The sequence below is a fragment of the Grammomys surdaster genome, unplaced genomic scaffold (genome assembly GCF_004785775.1).
Source record: "Grammomys surdaster isolate TR1022 unplaced genomic scaffold, NIH_TR_1.0 133, whole genome shotgun sequence".
Classification (NCBI taxonomy): domain Eukaryota; kingdom Metazoa; phylum Chordata; class Mammalia; order Rodentia; family Muridae; genus Grammomys; species Grammomys surdaster.
This window is the reverse complement of record NW_021604591.1, coordinates 14,133,258-14,156,120: the sequence shown is the minus strand read 5'-3', so window position 1 is coordinate 14,156,120 and position 22,863 is coordinate 14,133,258. Positions and strand designations below refer to the sequence as shown.

Sequence of the window (22,863 nt, the reverse complement as noted above, 5' to 3'; positions counted from 1 at the left end):
GAAGGGGAAGAAGGGGAAGAAGGGGAAGAAGGGGACGAAGGGGAAGAAGGGGAAGAAGGGGAAGAAGGGGAAGAAGGGGAAGAAGGAAGGGGAAGAAGGGGAAGAAGGGGAAGGAAGGGGAAGGGCAAAATGAGACTGTAAGGATTGTCGGTGGACTGGCAAGATGGTTCAGTAGGTGAATTCTTGCCATCAAGATTGATAATCACATGTTGGAAGCAGAGAGCTAACTCTTGAAAGTTGTCTTACCATCACATGAGTGCCGTGGTGTGTGCTTCTCCCTCCCATAAATAAATGTTGAAAATAAAGAATTCTGATTGAGTATGGAAAGGTTAAATGTCAGTCTAGAAGCTGGCCATTGGTTCCTTTTTTTCCTTCTTTTTTTTGGGGGGGGGTAGAGGGGTATAGAGAGAATTTCTTGTGTACTGTATAGAAGCATTACCTGCCAATAAAAAGCTGATGGCCTATTAACTAAGGCAGGAAATAGGAGATGGGAGTTCCTGTAGGGAGAGAAGAACTTTGGGATAGAGTCAGGAACAAGAAGAGATTATCTCTGAATTTCTTCTGAGGAGACACATATGAAACTGAGGAGTGGAAACCAGCCGTGTGGCACTCATTGAGCGGAATAAACGGGTTAATTAAGTTGTGAGCTAGTGGGGAACAAGGCCTAGCTTAAGGCCTAGGTATTTATCCATAGTCATTCTCAGAGTTATTTCCTGTAGATACAGGGAGGGTGGAGGAACAAGATTTCTTTGTATAGCCCTGGGTGTCCTGACATTCATTTTGTAGACCAGGCTAGTTTCAAACTCAGAGATCCAGTTCCACCTGCCTCTGCCTCCCAAGTGCTGGGATTAAAGGTAAACACCCCAGTGCCTGGCACTGGTTCCTTTCTTTCTGTGGTGTGTGGACTTTACCAGTGCTTGGTTTGATATTTACTACTCTAAGCAGTCTCTTTCTTGCTTTTCCTACTTTATGACCAAATAATATTTCATATAAATCTGTAGCTTTATGACATTTGTAAAAGATTAAAAAAAAAACAGTAAGAACCAGGAATGATAATTTTAAAGAATTAACAATGTAGAAGACTAGCTAAGAACACTTCAGAAAAGTGTTATGGTAGAGGTGAGAGGGCACTTGCTTTTTTCAGATACTGATTTTATTCTGATACTATGTTTGTAAAAAAGATTTGACATAGGAATAAAATTTGGAGAAATTAGCCGGGCAGTGGTGGCGCATGCCTTTAATCCCAGCACTTGGGAGGCAGAGGCAGGCGGATTTCTGAGTTCGAGAGTTCGAGGCTAGCCTGGTCTACAGAGTGAGTTCCAGGACAGCCCAGGCTACACAGAGAAACCCTGTCTCGAAAAAGCCAAAAAAAAAAAAAAAAAAAAATTTGGAGAAATTGAAGATCTGAATTTGGAAATTCATCATAAACCTGCTTGCTATGAGAGTGTGAGTTACTGGAACCTATGTGCAAATAATAGGATAATGTCTCTTAAAAAAAATACACACACACACACACACACACACACACACACACACACACAAACAAACACACAAACAAACTCTGGCCTGGAGAGAGCTTGCCCCAGTATGCATGAGGCTCTGGGTTTAATTTCTGACAAGAAAAGGGGAAAACAAACCAACAACATGTTACATGTTAATTTGTATTTTAAATAAGTGGAAAATTGTGTATCTTCCTCAGTTTATGCTAGGGTGGAAGGATTTTAGCGTTTTCCCAATGATGGCCTACGAGCTAGAAGAGAAGGGGATAGTGAAGGGCCCATTGTAACCACTGATGATCTCAATATGTGTTTGTTAAACAGTGAACATGTGTTTCATAATTCAGAAGTAGCAGTGTGGTGGATCATATTTGCAGTCCCAACATTTAGAAGGCTACTGTAGAAGCATTGGAGTTTTAAGGCCAGCTTGAGTTACAGAGTTAGATCCTGTTTCAAAAAGTAAAACAGGCCAGGGCTGGAGAGATGGCTGAGTGATTAAGAACACTGGAGGCTCTTCCAGAAGATACTAGGGTTTGATTCCCAGCACTCATGTGGTGGCTTATAATCATCTGTAACTCCTGTTCCAGGGGATCTGATACCCTCTTTTGACTTCCCTGGGTACCAAGTACACATGCAATATAAAGACATATGCAGGCACAACACCCAAAGACATAATAATATTCAATTCTTTAAGAAAGCAGCCTAATTCAAAGAAAATGGGTATTTTTCTAGTTTCTGTGACAAAGTTTTAAACCATTTCTGTTTGATCATCTAGGACCATGTGACCCACTGCCTGCCTGCTCTGGTCATTAATAAAAAGGGGACAACAAAAGTGGTGAACAACAGTTTTCATTATTTCTTCATTTCCCCCAGCAAATCTCACAGTTTCATTAATGAACAGTAGTACTTTAAGTTAGTCTGGCTTTAATTGGGAAAGAAAAGCAGTTACTTCTTGCACATGTTTCTTCATGTGTAATTGCATCCTGGCAATAAAAGAAACAACAAACAAATGTTGTTTTACTCCAGGCTTGTCATCAATCATTTGTTCCTACCTGAGTGCGCACAGAAAACTATAATTTTATTTTAAAAAAGAAATGGCTCGGGGGCTGGAGAGATGGCTCAGCGGTTAAGAGCACTGACTGCTCTTCCAGAGGTCCTGAGTTCAAATCCCAGCAACCACATGGTGGCTCACAACCATCCATAATGAGATTGGATACCCTCTTCTGGTGTGTCCGAAGACAGCGACAGTGTACTCATAAATAAAATAATGAATAAATCTTAAAAAAAAAAAAAAAAAAAAAAAAGAAATGGCTCTAGGTGGAAATAGCCTTCTCAGTGTTAGTTATTGTAAGAGGAATGACGTTGGAAGGGATGGTCATACAGCACATGCTCTATTGTCTTTCCTGAGGAAGCCTTCGGTAGTGCTAAAGCATGGCTTAGTCCATTGAAATTAAGTTCTTAGAATGTTTTTTGTAGTAATGACAGTTTCTTTCTATAAGTATATTGCAAAATGTTGATAACCTGGCCTTTAAAAAAGAATACTACTATATGTTCCCTTTTTTTCGGGGAGGGGGGGTTGTGGTTTTTTTTTTTTTTTTTTGAGACAGGGTTTCTCTGTGTAGCCTTGGCTGTCCTAGAACTCACTCTGTAGACCAGGCTGGCCTCGAACTCAGAAATCCACCTGCCTCTGCCTCCCAAGTGCTGGGATTAAAGGTATGTGCCACCACTGCCCAGCTATATGTTTCCTTTTAAAGACAACATTATATCCTAAATTTTAAACATTTCCATTTCCAAGATTCAGTCTGGTCCACTAAAAATCTCCAGCGTATCAGAGGTGATGAAAGACTCCAAACTGCCCGTGGCACAGACCCAGAAAAAGAAGGAAGACACTCCAGCTTCAGCAGGTACTTGTTAGAGCCACTCTTTGGAAGGTACAATGGGAGGAATTCCCTTAATGTCTGTGTATTAAAGTTAGAGGAGCATGTTTCCTTCAGAAGTCAATCTGTTTTCCCCCTGTGGGTTTCAGTGGTTGAGTAGACATAGTATTGAACTCTGATTAGCAGTTAACTTTAATAGTTTTTTCCTTTATCTGATACCCAGCCTTTTATCCTGTGTATATGTTAAGAGATATCTTTTGAATAAGAACTTTAATTCTTAAAACAAAATTTGTCTCATTTCCCTGTTTTCTTACCCATTTCATCTCTAAAATTGTTTTTCCTCTTCCATCAACATTCTTGTTTATAAATTAATCTTAAAATTGTCATTACTGAAATTTTTTTTTAATGCATCCTTTTCTTCATACACTATCTTTGCTCTGAACCTACTGTCTTCTGTTTGGACCTGTCATCTTTTTCCACATCTTTCATGTCTTCCTCCATCTCTGCTACTCTTCAGAATAGTTAGAGACCCTCTGCCAGATCGCTTTCTTGTCTCTCCTCCTTTGACACAGACTCCTTTTTATTCCACTGTTCTTTTTGATGTGTTACTGATGTTCACTTAACTGTGCTTAGAGTTAGCACTGTCACTAGAATCCTTTCTTGAGGTAAGAGGGATTAAAGTGTCTGTAGACACTGAGAAGACTTTGTGTCAACATTTGTCAATTTTCTGTTTCTGTTTATTGCTCAAACACAGGGCAGTACAATATTTGTATGTACAGTGTGACGTGCTCAGTGGTAGTTTCCTTTTATGGGTAACAGCAGGATGAGTACCATGCATAACATGTATTTATAGCATCTACAGGGGCAGCTCAAATTATTTCTGCAGCAGGTGATACACTTTCGGTCCCGGCCCCTGCGGTTCAGCATGAGGACACTATAAAAACCGAATGTCCCAACACTAATGAAGGAAAATCTACATCTGAAACCACAGGTAGTTTAATTATTTATATTGCACTATAGATGTTTTGCTCACCAGAACTGTATTGCCTAAGCAGCCCATAGATAACTGGAAATGTGTACTTAGACTGGTTTCCAGCCTTCAGACTTGACTAGGAAGACTTTAACTTCTAAGTTCAAATTGACCCATATGTTAAGTATGAATCCCTTATTTTCTTTGGAATCCATGAGTTTAGTCTTCACCACTTTTTGTTGATGTCACTGCTTTCTTTTACCTCTGTTAGCTGTTAAAAATCTGTTGAAATTTGCTTTCCTCTTGTTCACTTTTGCTGCAAGAGGAAGCATTCTCATCTTCTGTAAGGGAGCGACCACCCGAAGAAGTTGCAGCTCGCCTAGCACAACAGGAAAAGCAAGAACAAGTTGAGATGGAGTGTATGTAAACCAAGTCATCCTCAGTGCTCTCTTCATCCATTAGCCCAACTTGTGGTCCAGTAGCTGTTGGGGTTTCTTTGGTTTCCGTATGTCACTGCTTAGTTCCCACCACCATTTCACCATCTGTGCTCTTTCCACCTAAACTGCTCTTACCCAGGTAACAAGCTCTTCTGACAGTGTGTTGGTGAACATTACAAATCCATTTTATTCTAGATGAAGCTATCTTATAACTCCAGGAAACAGAAGTGGATTATTTCAACCTTTAATGCTTATATACGTATGTATAGGAAAGAGGGTGTTGTGATGTTGCTAGTCTTCAGCGAAACAATATTTCCTCTTAAGCTTCACTTCTGTTTGTGTGTGTGTGTGTGTGTCTGTGTGTGTGTTTGTGTGTGTGTGTTTAGGTTCACTCACCTATGAGTGTCTAGAACTCAGAAATTGATTTTTTAGATACTTTCTTGTATTGCTATTCACCTAATTTTTTGAGACAAGATTGCTCATTGAACCTTAAGAACCTTGCTAAACTAGAAGTTCTCAAGACCTGTGAGTCATGACCCCTTTGGGGATTGCCATAGACCATGTGCATATCAAACACTTACATTCTGATTTCATATCAGTAGCAAAACTACAGTTATGGTTGGGGGTTACTACCCCATAGAGAACTGTATTAAGGGGCTGCAGCGCTAGGAAGGTTGAGAACACCTGGGTTAGACTGACAAATCCTGGGATCTGCCTGATTCTCTATCCCAGCACTGTGGTTATAGATGTGCTTGCTTCAATGCCCAGCTTTTATGTAGATGGTGGGATCTGAACTCAGGTCCCTATGCTTGAGCAGCATTTTGCTCACAGAGCCACTTCCCCAGCCTGCTATTACATAGATACTCCTCTTGTACAGGAGATGCAGGCTGTTGTTTATTGCTCTGTGTGATGTCTATTAGTGACTTTGGAAATAATGGAGTGTAAAGAGCTTTTTGTTGAACAGGAAGTTATTTCAAATTCTCTAGCAGCTATTGTGAATTTTCTCTCTGGCCACATCACTTGTTTTTACTGCTGCTGCATCTGGCTGTTTCCTTGGCACCTTATCAGCTCTGCCCTGTGCTAAGGAGCTGCTGTTAGGAGAGAGAGAGAGAGAGAGAGGATGGGGAAGGAGCCTTAGGTCTAGGACGGTTAGAGGACGCCTTATTGGACATGAGTTGTTTTAATTGTGTGTTCTCTTTCATTCTTGGCCTTATTATAGATAGTTGAAAACGTTAAATAAATTCTCAGTGAAATGTTTTGCACTTTCTCATTTGTCAGTGATGTTAATATTCTTCTTCCTTCTCTCCCTCCTTCCCTCCCTCTCTCTCTCCATCACTCCATCTGTCTCTAATACATTTTGCTATGTGTAGCTCAGGCTGTCTTTGACCTTACTGTATAACACTATAGCTCAGGATGACCTTGACCTCAATCCTGGCTCAGTCTTCTCAGGTATAAGATTACATGTTCTCTACTCACTTTTCATTCTTCTGTCATGAGTGCCTAGATTTAAGTTATAAATTTGAGATGCAGAGTCTGCTGCTTTAGCTGGTCTTTTTGGGGTTGGTCTAAATTTTCTTGACTTGGTTTAGGAAAACTGAAAAAAATTAGCATCTTGGCTTTTGCCTCTTAATTTTTTTTTTAAACCTTAGAACTATGTATGCCTGTGTACTTTTTTTTTTTTAAATCAAGGATTAGAACATAGACAATAGATTTCAAAAGAGGGTAACGTTGCAGGTGACAGTCTCATTTCTGTATGGTCCACTGCTGTCTGGTCTTGGATGCCCACCATTAAAAAAACCTAGTCCAAAGCTAGGCAGTGGTGACGCACGCCTTTAATCCCAGCACTTGGGATGCAGAGGCAGGCGGGTTTCTGAGTTTGAGGTCAGCCTGGTCTACAGAGTGAGTTCCAGGAGCTACATAGAGAAACCCTGTCTCGAAAAACAAAAAAACATAACAAAACAAAAAAAGCCTAGCCCAAGAGCCAGATACTATGTTTTCCCTCTTCTCTTAGTTTCTTGATACCATGCTCTTTAGATTAAGCTGCACTTTGATCTCACTTTCTTGGTACTTTTTTCATTATTGGCTTTCTTATTTGTATGCACATGCCCACCCTTTTTTTTTTCTCTCTTTTTTAAAGAAGAGGACAGCCTTTAACATTTGGTATTTATTTCTGTACGCTTTTGTGGAGAAAGTGTTCATTTTAAGCCTCTTTGTTTTTGTTTTTTGTTTTTTTGTTGTTGTTGTGTTGTTGTTACTTGGTTGATTTTGCTTCTTTGTTTTGGAGAGAGTCTTTTTACAAATTGTATTTATTTACTTAATTATTTAGTGCACATATATTTGTATGTCACGGGCCACAGGTGCCATGCCAAGTGTATGTGGTAATCAGCCTGGGAGTTGGTTCTTTATTTGCACCATGTGTGTATTCCAGGGATTGAACTCATGCTATTAGGCTTGCCAGCAAGTGCCTTTCGTTACCTGCTGAAGCCGTCTCATCGACCTTGCTTGAGATAAGGGTGTGCTGTATAAAGTGTGGTTATCCTCTGGCTTCTGTCTCTTGAATGCTAGGGTTACAGACAAGCACCACCACACACAGCTTTTCTTGTACTTTTTTGTTGGCATGTTTTCTTTCTCTTTGATTTGTTATTTCCTTGTATCTTGGACTTATGAGCTGTTATGGGTTTTCCTCTTGGTGAGAAAGCATTTTTTTTTTTCCTGGTGAGTCTGTGATTTTTATAAACTGAAAAAGCTAATGATTCTGCTACATGTATACCTTTCAGACAGTTCTGAACTTTCTCTGTTTGATTTATTAGCCTTTCTAAGATTTTTTTCCTAAATAACCTTTAATTTGGAAAAATCAGACATTCATAAAAGTGAAAATCATACAGTCAACTCTAAGAGATCTACCATCTGTTCTTATTAAAGATGTATTGATTGTTTTTTAACTCTGTGAGAGTGCTTCCCTGCATGTATGTATGTATGTGTTGTGCCTGATACCTCTGGAGGCCAGAGGAGGGTGTTAAAGTGGAAGTAGGGTTAGACGGCGTCCTGAGCGGCCATGTGAGTGCTAGGAACCAAAGCCCTTGTCTTCTACAGAAGCAGCAAGGGCTCTGAGCCATGTCTGTAACTAAGTCCCCACCCATACCTCCACTCTTGTACTTTTAAGAGAATTGTGCTTTCCTAAAATTGAGTCCTGTGTATGGTTTATTTGTTTGATGTTTTTATGAATTGAGTGTGCTGGAATACTTATAGGAGAAGAATAGAAGTTTAAAGTCTTTTGTAGGGAGGATTTGTTTTTAATTGTTCTTTCTTTTTTCAGCTTTAGCCAAGAGTTTAGAAGATGCTCTGAACCGGACTGCATCTGTCACTCTGCAGACTATTACAGCCCAGAATGCTGCAGTCCAGGCTGTAAAGGCACACTCCAACATACTGAAAACAGCCATGGACAATTCTGAGGTGCGCCAAGGAAGGATTGACCTGTGAAATAGACTGGTTGCTTCTGTGTGATGGGCTTTCTCACAGAGTAAAGACAGTCTTTGATGATTGTCCTTCCTTTTTCCATCTGTATCTTTAACTCAGAATCTTCTCACTGTGTATTTCAGACTAGCCTGCATTAAGGACTGCCAGACTGACAGTGACTTGCAGTGATCTTCTTGCATAAGCCTCCTAAGTAGGGATATCACAGGTGTTGTGCTAGCTGAGAAAAACCTTCAGATAGGTTTTAAATGAACCACAGCACTATTAACAGTGTGAGAATTCGGGGGTTTATTTTTGAAGACAGGATCTCATGTAATTCAGACTGATACTAAATTTATTATGTAGCTGATACATAAGACTAGTTAGAAATGTCATCAGTAAAATGTATAAATGTAATTTTTTAATGTTTAAAGAGTGGGTCACATTTGTTTAGACACTGTAGCTGTCTTCGAACACACCAGAAGAGGGCATCGGATCCCATTACAGATGGTTGTGAGCCACCATGTGGTTGCTGGGCATTGAACTCAGGACCTCTGGAATCTGGAAGATCAGTCAGTGCTCTTAACTGCTGAGCCATCTTTCCAGTTCCCATTATTTTTAGGTTTTAAACAGTGTTTTCATTTATTTTAAATAAATTACTTTTATTTAATTTTATTGTTTTGCTTGAGATACAATCTCATATATCACAGGCTGGTAATGAACTCACTGTAGCTAAAGATGAACTTGCTTCTTTCTCTACTTGAAAAGTGCTAACATTACTAGGTGCCCACAATCTCATCTGGCTTGAGAGAGAGTTTAGTTTTGCTTTTTCTTACTACTCCTTCCACATGGTTTTTTCTTACCTTTAAAAAAATATATTTAATTAATTATTTATTTTTTATTGCTATTTTTTGAGAAAGTTTCTCTGCTTGTCCCTGAACTCACTCTGTAATCAGGCCACCTTGAACTCTGCCTGTCTCTGCCTCCCACTGCTGAGATTAAAGGTGTGTACCATCATCACCTGGCCCAACCAAACATTTCTTTAAATAAACTTTAAACTTTAGATATTTTAGAACTTTAGATATTGTAGAATATTTTAGATATTTTAGAAATTTTAAGAAAATTAATATTTAAAATTTTAGTATTTAAAATTTTAAGAAATAGTAATAAAACTTCTTTTTTTTTTTTTTTTTTTTTTGGTTTTTCGAGACAGGGTTTCTCTGTATAGCCCTGGCTGTCCTGGAACTCACTCTGTAGACCAGGCTGGCCTCGAACTCAGAAATCCGCCTGCCTCTGCCTCCCAAGTGCTGGGATTAAAGGCGTGAGCCACCACTGCCCGGCGTAATAAAACTTCTTATATAGCACAGACACAACATATTTTAATGTTTATGTTAGTAACTTCTATTAATCACTTAAAAATAATAATTTTGATTTCTGAATTATTACTGGGACTCAGCAAATTTCCTTTACAATTACCTTTGTGTTTCAGTATATGAAAACATAGCTCAGTACCAAATTATTTAGACTAAAGTAGAGCAAGCATGTGAACTATAACATTAAGGCTGAAGCTCAGGGTGATCAGAAAGTGAGTTTGCCATGCGTTCCAGGGTCACGAATGATGAATTATGTGTTGTTAATCCACCAGTGAGTTGGATATGACTTTAAGAGCACTTGTCTGCTCTTCTAGAGGTTCTGAGTTCAATTCCTAGCAAATACAGGTAGGTAAGTATAGGCATCTATAATAGGATCTGATGCCTTCTGATATGCAGCTGTACATGCAGATACAGTACTCAAATACATAAATAAATAAATAAATAAATACTTGAATGCTTAAAATGTGACTGGTCATGGTGGCACAGACCTTTAATCCCAGGCAGAGGCGTGCTAAATCTCTGAATTTGAGGCCAACCTGGTCTACAACGTGATTTCCAGATTAGTCAGGGCTGTTACACATAGAAACCGTCTCAATACAAAACAAAATAAATAAATAATAAATAAATGAAAAGAAAACTTAAAAAGTTTGAAGTTCATGGGGGGAAAAGTGTAGCTATCATAGTTTAGTCAGCAAAATGGGAAAGCAGTCAGATGTTGGTCACGCTCGTTTCGTGGGTGTGGGAGGACTGCAATGTCCTTGGTGTCAGGGATGCACTGGATGAATGTTGTTCAGAGGGACAGCAGTTGGTGGCTTTGGAGTAGAGCAGCGTGGAAGAATATTGCCCTCTAGGGAAGGTACACAGCTTACTACTGAAGAGCCCTTACAGAAGCAGTTAATGAAGATGATGGGTAGGCCTGTTATGACAAAAATCTGTAAACACAGTTTTCAACTGTTTTTAACACTACTTTTTTTAAAAAAAAAAAATTTCATTGAACAAAGCTGTTTTTATTTAAGCTTATTTTTTTGTTTGAGACAGGGTCTCCTGTATCAAAGGATGGCCTCGAACTTGTTATGTAACTGAGGATGACCTTTACTTCTGAGTCTTCTGTCTCTTCATCTTGAATGTTGGATTTGCAGGCATGTGCTACTGTGTCTGGTTTTATGTGCTGCTGGGGATGGAACCCTAGGCTTTGTGTATGCTAGCAAGCACTCTGCCAATTAAACAGTATCCCTAACCACATTTTAAAATTTTATTTTGTTCTGAGATACTCTTACTGTGTAGCCCCACCATACCACTGTGCCCTCCTATAGTCCATTTTTATAGGTTGTTTGTTTGTTTGTTTGAGTTTTGAGGGTTTTTGTTTGTATGGTTTTGTTTTTTGCTTGTTTTGGGGGGATACTATCTCACTATGTGTGACTATTGCCTCGAACTCACTATGTTTACCAGACAAGCCTGTGATCCTTGTGCCTTGGGTTCCTAAGTGTTCACATCAAAGATGTGTGTTACTATGCCTGGCACATCTTTATAAATGTTAAAAATGCATTCCAACTTCTGATTGTTTTAGCAAACTGTATGTGGACCTGTGGTCTATAATAGATAACATTCTTTTGTTATTGTGTATATGTATGCTAAGTGTGTATTAGTATGGGTGTGTCCATGTCATAGTGCATGTATGGAGGTCAGAAGACAACTTTTAAGGAGTCAATTTCTTCTTTTTACTTTATTGAGCCAGTATCTCTGTGTTCTTGTCAGTATCTTCTCTAGGCTAGGTGCTCCATTAGCTGTCAGATGACTCTTCTGTTTCTGCCTCCTGTCTCTGTGTAGGAATGCTGGTCTTACAAGATGCATTCCACTGTGTCTAGCTTATTTATATAGATTTCAGGGATAAAATTCAGGTTGTCAGGTTGTGCGACAACCTCTTTTATTTGCTAAACCATCCTTCTGGTCCCTAGGTTATTTTTATCAGAGTAGTGCTGGGAAATAGCTGCGCTTGACCTAACTGTACCTGTTATGGGGCTCTTTCTCTCTGGACCTCTGTAAGCCTGAATTGCTTTCAACCAGGAAGATACATCTTTGTCATTTATGTTTATGTCTTTACAAGTCTTAGTTATGAAGAATTCTGTAATACAAGGCAAGGTTCATTTTTCCATATTGCATTGTAGTACTTGGATATCATTTGAAATGTTTATGCCCATCAATATTAAATTGAGGGTGTTTATTAATCTTACCACTAGACCTTAGTTACTATTTTATACAATTTTAAATATTTTTTCAATGTGTTGTAATGTAAAGGAATTTCTTTGTAATGTTTTGGAGTTAAGGATTTAAAAATTGATTCTAAGAAGCTCATTAGATTGCTACAGTGGTCGAGTGCAGTAAAAGCTATCTCTATCTTAAGAGCATTGGCTTTTCAGTTCTCCATTGGTAAATGATATGCTCTTAAAATGAAGACTGTGTTACATGTCAGTGGGAATGTTGCCTGGAAAATTGGTGCTGAAAGAGAGTCCTGAAGTCAGTTGTGTTGTCTTATCTTAGAATGCCCTATAAAGAGCAGGTTGGCTAGACTTGTGTATAATTTTCCCCCTGAATTTAATGTCACAAGAATTCTGCATTAATCTTGACCTGTTGTTGTATGACAATGAGAGCGATTAATTATGTTTACATAAATTAAAATTTTGTTTAGATTGCAGGTGAGAAGAAGTCAGCCCAGTGGCGAAGAGTGGAGGGTGCGTTGAAGGAGCGAAGAAAGGCAGTTGATGAAGCTGCTGACGCCCTGCTCAAAGCCAAGTAATTACTCATGGACTTTAACAAGTAATTAGGGCCTTTCCTGGTGGCTTTCTGTGGGCTAGACTTTCTCTGTGCTGTCTTTATGAATGAAAAAAAAAAGCAGAGAAACCATTCCCTCACTTCACCACCAGTGTATGTTCTGAACTGGCCCCAGGAAGATTTAAGAGAATGAACTGTATGAATCACAATTAAGCTAAAGTAAAATGAGTAGAAATTTATATAAAGGAGCTCATATAAAATTCAAGTTTGCATTGGATTATTGCTTAGATTATATGTGTCTATACAGTTATCACAGTTTTGTTCTAATTTCCATATTCTAGTGAGGATTTTCAGTGTAGTTATATCAGAATTGTATCAGAATTATATATATATATCTCAGAGTTATATCAGAACGTATGTCATAACAATTTGCCAGCACTATAAAAGCAGTTAATTTATTGAACTGTCTGCCATTTTGATCTTTTTTTTCCTACATATTGGCAAAACCTAGTATCTTAGTTTGCTTCTTGTGTCAGCATACAAACTAGCATCTCAGTTTGGTCATCAAGGCTATGACCAAAAGCAGCTTAGGGAGGAAGGGGGGGCTTATTTGTTTCACACAGCTCAGTCACAGCCCATCATTGAGGGAAATCAAGGCAGGAACTTGGAGACAGCTGAAGCAGAGGCCATAGGGGAATTCTGCTTACCATTGTTCACCATGGCTTGTTTAGCCTGGTTTCTTAATAACCCAGGGCCACCTGTCCAGGGATGGCACCCCACCCACAGTGGGTCGAGCTCTTCAACATCAGTCTTCAATCAAGAAAATGCTTCCCAGACTTGACTACAGGCCGGTCAGATGAGATAATGTTCTCATTTGAGGTTCGTTCCTAGATAACTCTAGCTTGGGTCAAGCTGATAGGAAACACAGCTAAGTTCAGACACAGAAACTGACAGAGGTCTCTTGTTCTAAAGCCCGAATTGCTCATGTACCATTGCCTGAGGACATTTGTGTGTTACCCTCACTTCAAAATTCTTTAATAAAGTTAGTAACAATTATACAGAGCTTTAATATTTTTCTTTTTTTCTTTTTTTTCTCCTCAGAGAAGAGTTAGAGAAGATGAAAACTATAATTGAAGATGCAAAGAAAAGAGGGATTGCTGGGGCCACCCCTCATATAACTGCTGCAGAGGGGAGACTTCACAGCATGATAGTTGATCTGGATAACGTTGTCAAAAAGGTAGGTTTTTGAAGTCTTTGTAATGTTTTATATTTTAAAGTAGATGTTAAAGCATTTTTAAGAATTCAGGAAAATAATGATTCTTATTATATCTTTAAGTTTTTTTTTTATTTTAAAGTATTCATTATAAAAGTATGGGGCTGGAGAGATGGCTCAGCACTTAAGAGCACTTAACAGAGGTCCCCAGTTCAGTTCCCAGCAAATACATGGTGGTTCACAACCATCTATAATAGAATGTGATGCCTTCTTCTGTCATGCAGGTATACATACAAATAGAACACTCATATACATAAATAAATACATCTTAAAAGTATCATTTTTAACGACTTTTAAAATTTGTGTCAGATGGCTGGTAGCAGCATAAGAGCACTTGCCTCTGAGTATGATGATCTGAATTGGATTTTGGGGGCTCAATTAGTAGAAGGACAGGACTGATTCTCAAGATATCTTCTGATGTCTACTCACATACTGTGGTGCGTGAACACGCACGCACGCTCGCGCGCACACACACACACAGGTATAACACACATACATGCTTTCACAAAATAAATTGTATTAAAGAAAAGACAAGTTAGTTTGTATTTTCTGATCTTTGGGTTTCTATGTATTGTTTGTACCCCCCCCCAACTAGACTGATTTTTTTTTTTTAAGAGTGTAGATGGTGTTTTTTGTTTCATTTAGCCAGAGACCTTTTGTATCTGCTTAGGTCCAGGCTGCTCAGTCAGAGGCTAAGGTGGTGTCTCAGTATCATGATCTTGTGGTCCAAGCAAGGGATGACTTTAGGAAAGAGCTGGACAGTATCACTCCAGACATCACTCCTGGATGGAAAGGGATGAGTAAGTACAACCGATTGCCATTTTCTTTCTGCATTTTAGCATCTAATCAACTAATCTAAACATGCTTCAACTCTACTCTTTCAATCCCAGTGCTTCTAGCATGCCTTACTCAGTGTATAGGCTGTTGTTTTCTCTGTCACAGCCACAGCAGATAGGATACTGGCATTACTCCTGTAGTTCCAATCACGGTGAGCAGAAGTTCCACTAGTGTTTAGTTCTATGATTCAAGGTTTGATTCTGGCCGGGCAGTAGTGGCTCACGCCTTTAATCCCAGCACTTGGGAGGCAGAGGCAGGCGGATTTCTGAGTTCCAGGCCAGCCTGGTCTACAAAGTGAGTTCCAGGACAGCCAGAGCTATACAGAGAAACCCTGTCTCAAAAAAACAAAACAAAAAAAACAAAAAATAAAAAGATTTGATTCTGATTTGCTACTCAAAAATTAAACTTGGAATCCGAGTGATTTAAAGTGATGTTTTAACATGAACTCTATTAAGATATGTATGTTTATATACTTACTCAAATCATTTAGTATTTAAAAATCTTTGGAATGGATTAGTTAAGGCACACTTGAGAGTTCTGTTAGTGACCCCAGTTCTTGCAGGCTGTTCTTAGGTTCATTACTGTCTTGTTTCAGCCTCCCAAGTACTGGGATTACAGGCATTTACTGCTGTGTGCACACTAGTGGAAAACCCATTCTTGTGAGATTATGAAATTGAATAAAAGAAGTGATATGATGCATAAGGGCAGTTAAAAGGTGGTTACACCCCAGGCATGATTGTGTATACCTTTAGCCCTACTACTAGGGAGACAGCCTCAGGAGAATCCAGCCTAGTTTGAAGTTAGTCTGGGCCACATAGTGAGTTCTAAGACAGCTAGGGCTACATAGTGAGACCTTGTCTCAAAAGCATAAAGTTAATTAAGATGCTATAGTCATCTGAGGGTGAAGTGATAGAAGACAACTAGTGTGTGTACCCAGAACAATGATATGAATACGAAGATACCAGGGACCACTTGTTTAGTAATTGGTTTGAAGATGTGTATACTCCTAACCCAGCATTTCAGCTTCTTGTATTTGCTTAAGGAAATTCCCAGTGTACATTAAGGCACTGTTGTAGTAAGAGCACAGAATTTGAGAGCTAGGGGTGTAATTTAGTGGTTGAAGACTGTCTAGCATTCAAGAGGCAGGGGTTGGAGCTTCAGCATTTAAAAAAAAGGTAAAAAGGGCCTGCTGTGGTAGCATATGCCTTTAATCCTACAATTTGTGAGGCAGAGGGGGCATGGATCTCTGTGAGCTTGAGGCCAGCTTGGCCTACATCTCAAGTTCTAGGATAGCCAGAGCTATGTAATGTAATAAGACACTGACTCAAAAATAAAATAAAATAAAATAAGAAAAGGTGGCAGAAGACTAGGCTAGAGGGGATTGCTTGGTGTAGAGCACTTGGCTAGTGTGTACAAGCCCTGAGTTCAGTCCCCAGCACTAAAAAGAACAAAAAGAAAGAAAACTTTGAAATAATCAAATGTGCCTTATGTATATCAGTGCAAGTGACCTGGTATTGTCTCTCTCTAAAAAGGAGACTTGGTGGTATGGACACCTGCTGCTAAACCTGGTGACCTGTGTTCTATCCTCAGGACCCACATGGAGGAAGGAGAGAACCAATTCTCAAAAATTCTTCTCTGACTTCCACACAGTTGCCATGGTGCACCCAATTCAAATAAATAAATATATGTCATACTTTTTAAAAATAAATATTAAAAAACACAGAATAGGCTGGTGCTATTGTGAAGTTTAAGAACCTGTAAACTAAACTGTTAAGGATGTATCTTTATGTCAAGTATAGAAGCGAGCTTGAGGTCTGGAGAGATAGTTCAGTACTTAAGAATACTTACTGCTCTTTCTGAGGACCAAGGTTTGGTTCCCAGCAACATAGTAGCTTACATGTGCAACTCCAGTTTCAGGGGCTCTGATGCCCTCTTCTGGCTTCTGCAGGCACTTGCATACACATAGTGCTCATAAACTCATGCAAGCACACATACATCATACATAAAAGTAAACAGTATTTTTGAAAAGTGCTTGGGACTGGTAACTCAAGAGTCCGTAAGCATGTCTCCTTTATTGCTTGTGTACTATAGCACATACTGTTGTTCATGTGCCCTGTTACAGTCATCTCTTACATTGTCTCAACTTTGGTTTTCCTTTGACACAGAAACAGATCCTTTTAATGAAAAATCCTTTGAATTTAAACCAAGAGGTTCTTAACAAGCTCATACTAAAGACAGCTCTAGCTGTGCAGGCCTATACTCCCATGTATTTGTAGAGGCTGAGGCAAGAGGACTGCAAATTCCTAGGCTACAGTGTAGATCTGTCTCAAAATTAAAGTGTAAAATTTTGTTGGAGACATAGCTTATGTTCTAGCTCCAGAACTGCCAAGGGGAAAAAGAGAGAGGCAAATTACAGGCTGGCAGCCGTCTCCTCTCTTGTCACAGGTTCATTAGTGTTTGTAATCATGATACAGAACATCATTTAAACTTCAGCCAGAGTTCTTGGTTTAATTTTGCACAGGTTAAATGTAAATTTAATGTAAAGTTCACTGTACTGTTTATTTAAGAAGCTTATTGTGATACACTCCTGTAACATCAGCTTTCAGGAGAAAGTAGAAAAGATAACAGAATCTGAAAAGACTCTGTTCCAAAATTGCCTCTAAAGAAAAATGTTAATTCTACAAGTATTTGACAGTTGGAAGTGGCCTGCCACTAGAACCTAGTACTTACTAGGTGGAGAAATTTTCTGTTAATGAGTTCAGCTGACAATAATCAAAGAATTGTGTCCCCTAGTAAAGTCTTCAGTAGATGTGCTGATTAAACAGTGACAAATCCCTTCTAACTAGAACAATCTGTAATGTCAGTGATTCTCTTCTTCTTTTGAAATATTGCAGCCTACCTTAGGAATGCTGTCTCTGACTCTGTAAATACAGGAAATAAATATTTTGCTTTCTAGTAACCTCTTTTCTTGATCCTTCTGGATGTTGCTATTTAATGATGGCTAACCAAAGTGTGTGCCTTCTTTTTTCAAACTATTCTTCTCTTTCTTTGTAGGTATTTCTGACCTAGGTGAGTAATTATGTATATTTTATGTTTAATGACATTTTTTTTCAGGTATTGAAATAGTGAACTCTTTCTGGTGTGTGCGTGCACGCATGCGCATGTGCACCTGTGTCAGCCATCTAAATTATAGCAAATAGAACTGAATTTGTGATAATTCTCAATTGTCATCCATAGATAATCAAGAAAAATTGTGTTAAAGTGTAAGGCTTTAAATGTGAGAGGTGTGTGTGTGTGTGTAAGCTAAAGCAAAGATTATATATATATATATATATATCTCCTTTTTGTTTTACTTGTTATTTATTTCAAAGAGCTTCAAACATTAAAAAAAAAAAAGCACCTCCCATGGATGTTTCACCCAGTTTGATCAATTATCAACCAATGCCCAGTTTTGTCTTATCTATTCATAGCCTTCGTGTCAAAGCAGACTCCAAATATATCGTTTTCCTTTTAAATATTTTGAGTGGTTTTTAAAAAGACAGTCAGAATACTGTTATTATGCTTAAGTTTTCATAATTCTCTAGTGCTGTTAAAAATGCAGTGCTTAAGACTTTTTACTTATAGTATTTTTACTTACGGTATTTAATTCAAACCAGGTTTCAGAGATGTCCTACACATTGAAATTACTCAGTGAATCCCAGTGGTTACTTGTTTGCATTGTTTGCTTTTCGCTTGCTTTTTGATGAATTGATCATTTATCTTACAGAATTGCCTGTATTTTGTATTTTATGGCAGGAGCCTTCATTCCTACCCTCTAGTAAATGTTGGAATGCTGTAGAGTGTGAAATTGCTTCCCCTTCTAAAACAAACAACCAACAAGTCGCACTGAGTGAGTGTGTGTATGTGTAACTGAGTGTTTGGGCACAACTATTAAGAAGCACAAGTGATCCCATTGGGTATCATTGACCACAGATTACTATTCTAGGTAGTGTGCATTCAAGGAAAGGAAAAAACAGATGGAGAGATAGCTCAGTGGTTAGGAGCACTGGTTGCTCTTCTAGAGGACCTAGGTTCATTTCTCAGCACCCACTTGGAGGCTTACAACCATCTGTAACTCCAGTTTCAAGGGATCTGGTGCCATCTTCTGGCCTCTTACAACACTAGCCACACAGACATACATGCAGGCAAAACACCCATACACAGAAAATAAAAATAATTTGTTTCCCAAAGGAATATAACCAAGAGACTCTTTAGTTTTAGTAGAAAGCAATCCTTTTCTTTTATTTTTCATAAAAAAATGCTTTTCAGCTGGGTGGTGGTGGCGCACGCCTTTAATCCCAGCACTTGGGAGGCAAAGGCAGGTGGATCTCTGAGTTTGAGGTCAGCCTGGTCTACAGAGTGATTTCCAGGACAGCCAGGGCTATACAGAGAAACCCTGTCTCGAAAAAAAAAAAAAAAATTGGTTTTTAGGATCATTTTATGTGTCTTGGGTGTTTTATCTACACCACTTGCATACCTGGTACCTGTGGAGTCCAGAGGTATCCTTAACATGCCCTGTAACTGGAGTTACAATGAACTTCTCTGTGGGTGCTGGGAATCAAACCCAGTTCCTATGAAACAGCAGCCAGTGTTCTCCTTAACCTTTGAGCCATTTCTCAGCTTTGCAGATTCTTACACATATTTACGTGTGTGTGTGTGTGTGTATGTTTGTGTGTGTCTGTGTATGTTGGAGGAGGAGGAAGGAGTGTGTGCCTGCCAGTGTACTTGTGGCTCAGAGAACTTGTGGGAGTTGGTTTCCTTCTGAATATTTGTTAGGGCTGATATAGTTCTACATAAAATGACATATAGTAGTGATTGTGTCTACAAGCTGTCTTTTTAGAAGTAAAGTTAGTAAATTAGAAAGCCAGGATATGATGAGTTCACATTACACTGATTTAGAGTTCTTGGAAGGAGCAGCGTGTGCTGCCTCACACCTATTATTATTATTAATAATAATAATAGGATCCATCCATTATTTTGCTTAGAATTGATAGTGCTTTAGCTGCTGGACAATAGTTGTTAATTTCTACTTTAACTGGAGGATTTGAATTTTGTGTTAGCTTCTTTCTGCTTTATATTTTCAGTGACATCACTAATACTTAGATGTTATCTGTTTAGCTGACAAACTCTCTACTGATGACCTGAACTCACTCATTGCTCACGCCCATCGTCGCATTGATCAGCTCAACAGAGAGCTAGCACAACAGAAAGCCACAGAGAAGCAGCACATTGAGCTAGCCCTGGAAAGGCAAAAGCTAGAAGAAAAGCGGACCTTTGACTCTGCAGTGGCAAAAGCATTGGAGCACCACAGAAGTGAAATTCAGGCTGAGCAGGACAGAAAGGTAGTGGAGAGAGAATGACCTGACATTTAAAGTTAACCTGTTTGTTCCATCACCGCTGACTAGTAGTAGATGTTATTCATGCCAAGCCGTCATTAGAGTGGTGTTTAGGTTTGTTTGTTTGTTTTTTTCATTTTTAAGTATTTATTTATTAATTATATATTCAGTGTTCTGTCTACGAGTATGCCTGCAGACCAGAAAAGGGCACCGGATCTCATTATAGAAGGTCATAAGCCACCATGTGGCTGCTGGGTATTGAACTCAGGACCTCTGGAAGTTGAAGGTGTGATTATTCAAAGGGGAAGAAATACCTCCATTCACCCTTTGTGTGTGTGTATGTGTCTATGTCATGTATCAGACATGCACTCAGGGACTCAGTTAGGAACTCACCACTCCGTCTTCTCATCGACTCTCATGTTCAGTCTGCATCCATAGTAAATTCCTGTCTTTTTTTTTTTTTTTTTTCTTTTCCTACTTTAGTTCAAGGTATTGTCTTAATAATTTCTCAGGTTCTTGCTGTGTAACCAGGCTGGCTTAGATCTTGTTACTTAGCCATGGCTGATAGGAACTCACAGCTGTAGTGCTACCTTATCCTGAGTTCTTGGTTTACAGTATAAGCCCAAAAGTTCACATTCTTAAACAACACCCAAGACTCTGTTTTTTTTTTTTTTGTTGTTGTTGTTTTTCGAGACAGGGTTTCTCTGTGTAGCCCTGGCTGTCCTGGAACTCACTCGGTAGACCAGGCTGGCCTCGAACTCAGAAATCCTGCCTCTACCTCCCAAGTGCTGGGATTAAAGGCGTGCGCCACCACCGCCCGGCAACACCCAAGACTCTTAATGACACACTTGCCTTCTGTAAGTACATTTGTTTTCTTGAGTTTTGCTTAGCTTTTGTTTTTGGTTTCCTTCTCTGTGTAATGTCTTTTTCACTGGGACATTTGTGCTGTGTGCTCCCGTCATTCTGCTTCTTCTCCTTAAACCTTAGTTCTACATTTGGAAGCCACTGCCTCAGCCACGTCCCTCCTGTCCTTTGAGTTTCAAGCAGCACCTGTGGGTCAGTTTCTGTTGTATTGCTGTTTTCAGTGAGAGTGGGCAGAGGAGGTTGAGTGGGAGTTAGGGCTTTAGAGTGGGCATCCTGTTCACCTTCACTCTCAGAAACAAGTGTCCCAACTGCAAGTGTCTGTGTGTGCATTGTCTGAGGAGTCAGTTATCCAAGCAGACAACAAGTTCTGTCTGGCACAGGGTGATCTTAAATGTTTACACACTGCTTAAGTGGATGCATTGTCTCAGTGTGCTACTTCTGAGAAAGGATGAGTTTTGTGTTCAAGGTAATTTACGTCGATGTCTGGTATAACCCATGGTTAATTGCTGAGTAAAGCAGGATGGAGCATTTCCTAACTTGTTTTGATTGGCCCATGTTAAACAAATTCATGTGAAAAGAAGTTGCTGGTTTCAAAGAACTGTGTTCAAGTGTACCTTTTGGGTACTAATTTTCACATTGATTCCTCAAAGTTGGCATTGTCACCATACAAAAAGGTAGAAACATGAACATGAGCAGTTATGGTTAAACTAGGTTTGTACCCAGCGTAGAACTAGGTTTCTTTGCTCTAAGTTTTGGAATAAATTACTTCCTGTGGTATATGTGATTCACCAAATAATGGTGTTTGTTTCTGTGTTGAGGGCCACATGGCAGCATAATGGAAGGAAGCACAGGGTTTGAGGCCAGAGGTACCCCTTGTTTGAAATAGGATTTTTGGTGTAGTTATGTGACCTTGTTTCAGTTGCTTTTGGATATTTGGCTTTGTGGCTCTTGTTAAAAATTAGATAATTATTTACACATGCCTAGCGCATTAATGGAGTTTACATTACAACTGCTGATCTTACTAACTAATCTTTCCCTTTCCCTAAATGTATATATGAAAATTTGAGAACTACCCATTACTGTGTTTGGTTTCACAGGTAGAGGAAGTCAGAGATGCCATGGAGAATGAAATGCGGACCCAACTTCGACGACAGGCAGCTGCCCACACTGATCATTTACGAGATGTCCTCAAGGTGCAAGAACAGGAACTGAAGTATGAATTTGAACAGGTGAGGACATGTAGTGAGGCTTCAGCTTCTTCCTCCCCTTTCCCACTGGCATCAAGAAGAGCTCTCCTCTCCTTTTTGATTTTTGGGTAGCAACTGGGCACAGAGCTCAGGGCCTCACACATGCTACACCTGTTCTGTACAGCTGCTCCACACCCTTAGCCTTTCTCCTTCATGTGTACTCTGAAGATAAGAATGAAGTGTTACCTAACTTTGGTGGAATAGGCTTTTTGTTAGTTATAAATTATAGAACCAATTCTTTTTACATCAGGCATGCTTGTGTTCATGATCAGCTATACAGATCTAATAGCATATTTGGGTTGCAATACAAAAATGTCTCATTTTAAAAAGATTTTTAATTTCTATATAAAGATGCTTACTGCATATATGGATATGGGTACTGTGTGCTTACCTAGTGCCTACAGAGGCTAGAAGAGGTTAATCCCCTGGAACTGGAGTTACTTTGTGAATGCTCTAGGAAATGTCTTAGCTACTGAGCCATCTTTAGCCACCTCAAATTTCTTTTTAAAGATGGCAGTCTAAAAGCTTAGCTAACAGCTTTTCTGTGTCCTATCAGAAAATTCAGAAACTTAAGGAACATGAGTCAGAGAACAGGCATGATGATACATGCCTTTAATTCCAGCATTTGAGAGGCAGAGACAGATCTCTGAGTTTGGGTCATCCTAGTCTATAGTGTAAGTTCCACAACAGCCAGGCCTATACAAGGAAACTCTGTCTTGAAAAACTAGTATGACTTGATAAAAGTTTCAAGCCTAATATAGAACACTGTAGCTGTTTTGGTTTGTTTTAAGATTTATGTATATGAATATTTTGCTTCCATGTATGTCAGTGAGTTACATGAGTGCCTGGTGTTTGAGGAGGGCAGAAGAGGGCATTGGATCCCCTGGAACTA

General features: G+C 39.2%; 1 protein-coding gene across 10 annotated transcripts in view; it reads left to right on the top strand.

Annotated features, from left to right (window-relative positions):
* The window catches only part of Immt (inner membrane mitochondrial protein), a 42,963-nt gene that overhangs the window by 17,226 nt on the left and 2,874 nt on the right, over positions 1-22,863 (top strand). Inside the window, exons 4-13 of one of the 10 annotated variants that reach the window (XM_028762335.1) lie at positions 3,292-3,400; positions 4,263-4,364; positions 4,667-4,762; positions 8,097-8,233; positions 12,293-12,396; positions 13,477-13,612; positions 14,319-14,448; positions 17,540-17,554; positions 19,643-19,866; positions 21,822-21,953. In XM_028762335.1, coding sequence (XP_028618168.1) covers positions 3,292-3,400; positions 4,263-4,364; positions 4,667-4,762; positions 8,097-8,233; positions 12,293-12,396; positions 13,477-13,612; positions 14,319-14,448; positions 17,540-17,554; positions 19,643-19,866; positions 21,822-21,953 — 1,185 coding nt within the window. Of the gene's footprint in view, positions 1-3,291; positions 3,401-4,226; positions 4,365-4,666; positions 4,763-8,096; positions 8,234-12,292; positions 12,397-13,476; positions 13,613-14,318; positions 14,449-17,539; positions 17,555-19,642; positions 19,867-21,821; positions 21,954-22,863 lie in introns of all 10 variants that reach the window. The other 9 variants (XM_028762334.1, XM_028762332.1, XM_028762339.1 and 6 more) reach the window with 9 other exon arrangements.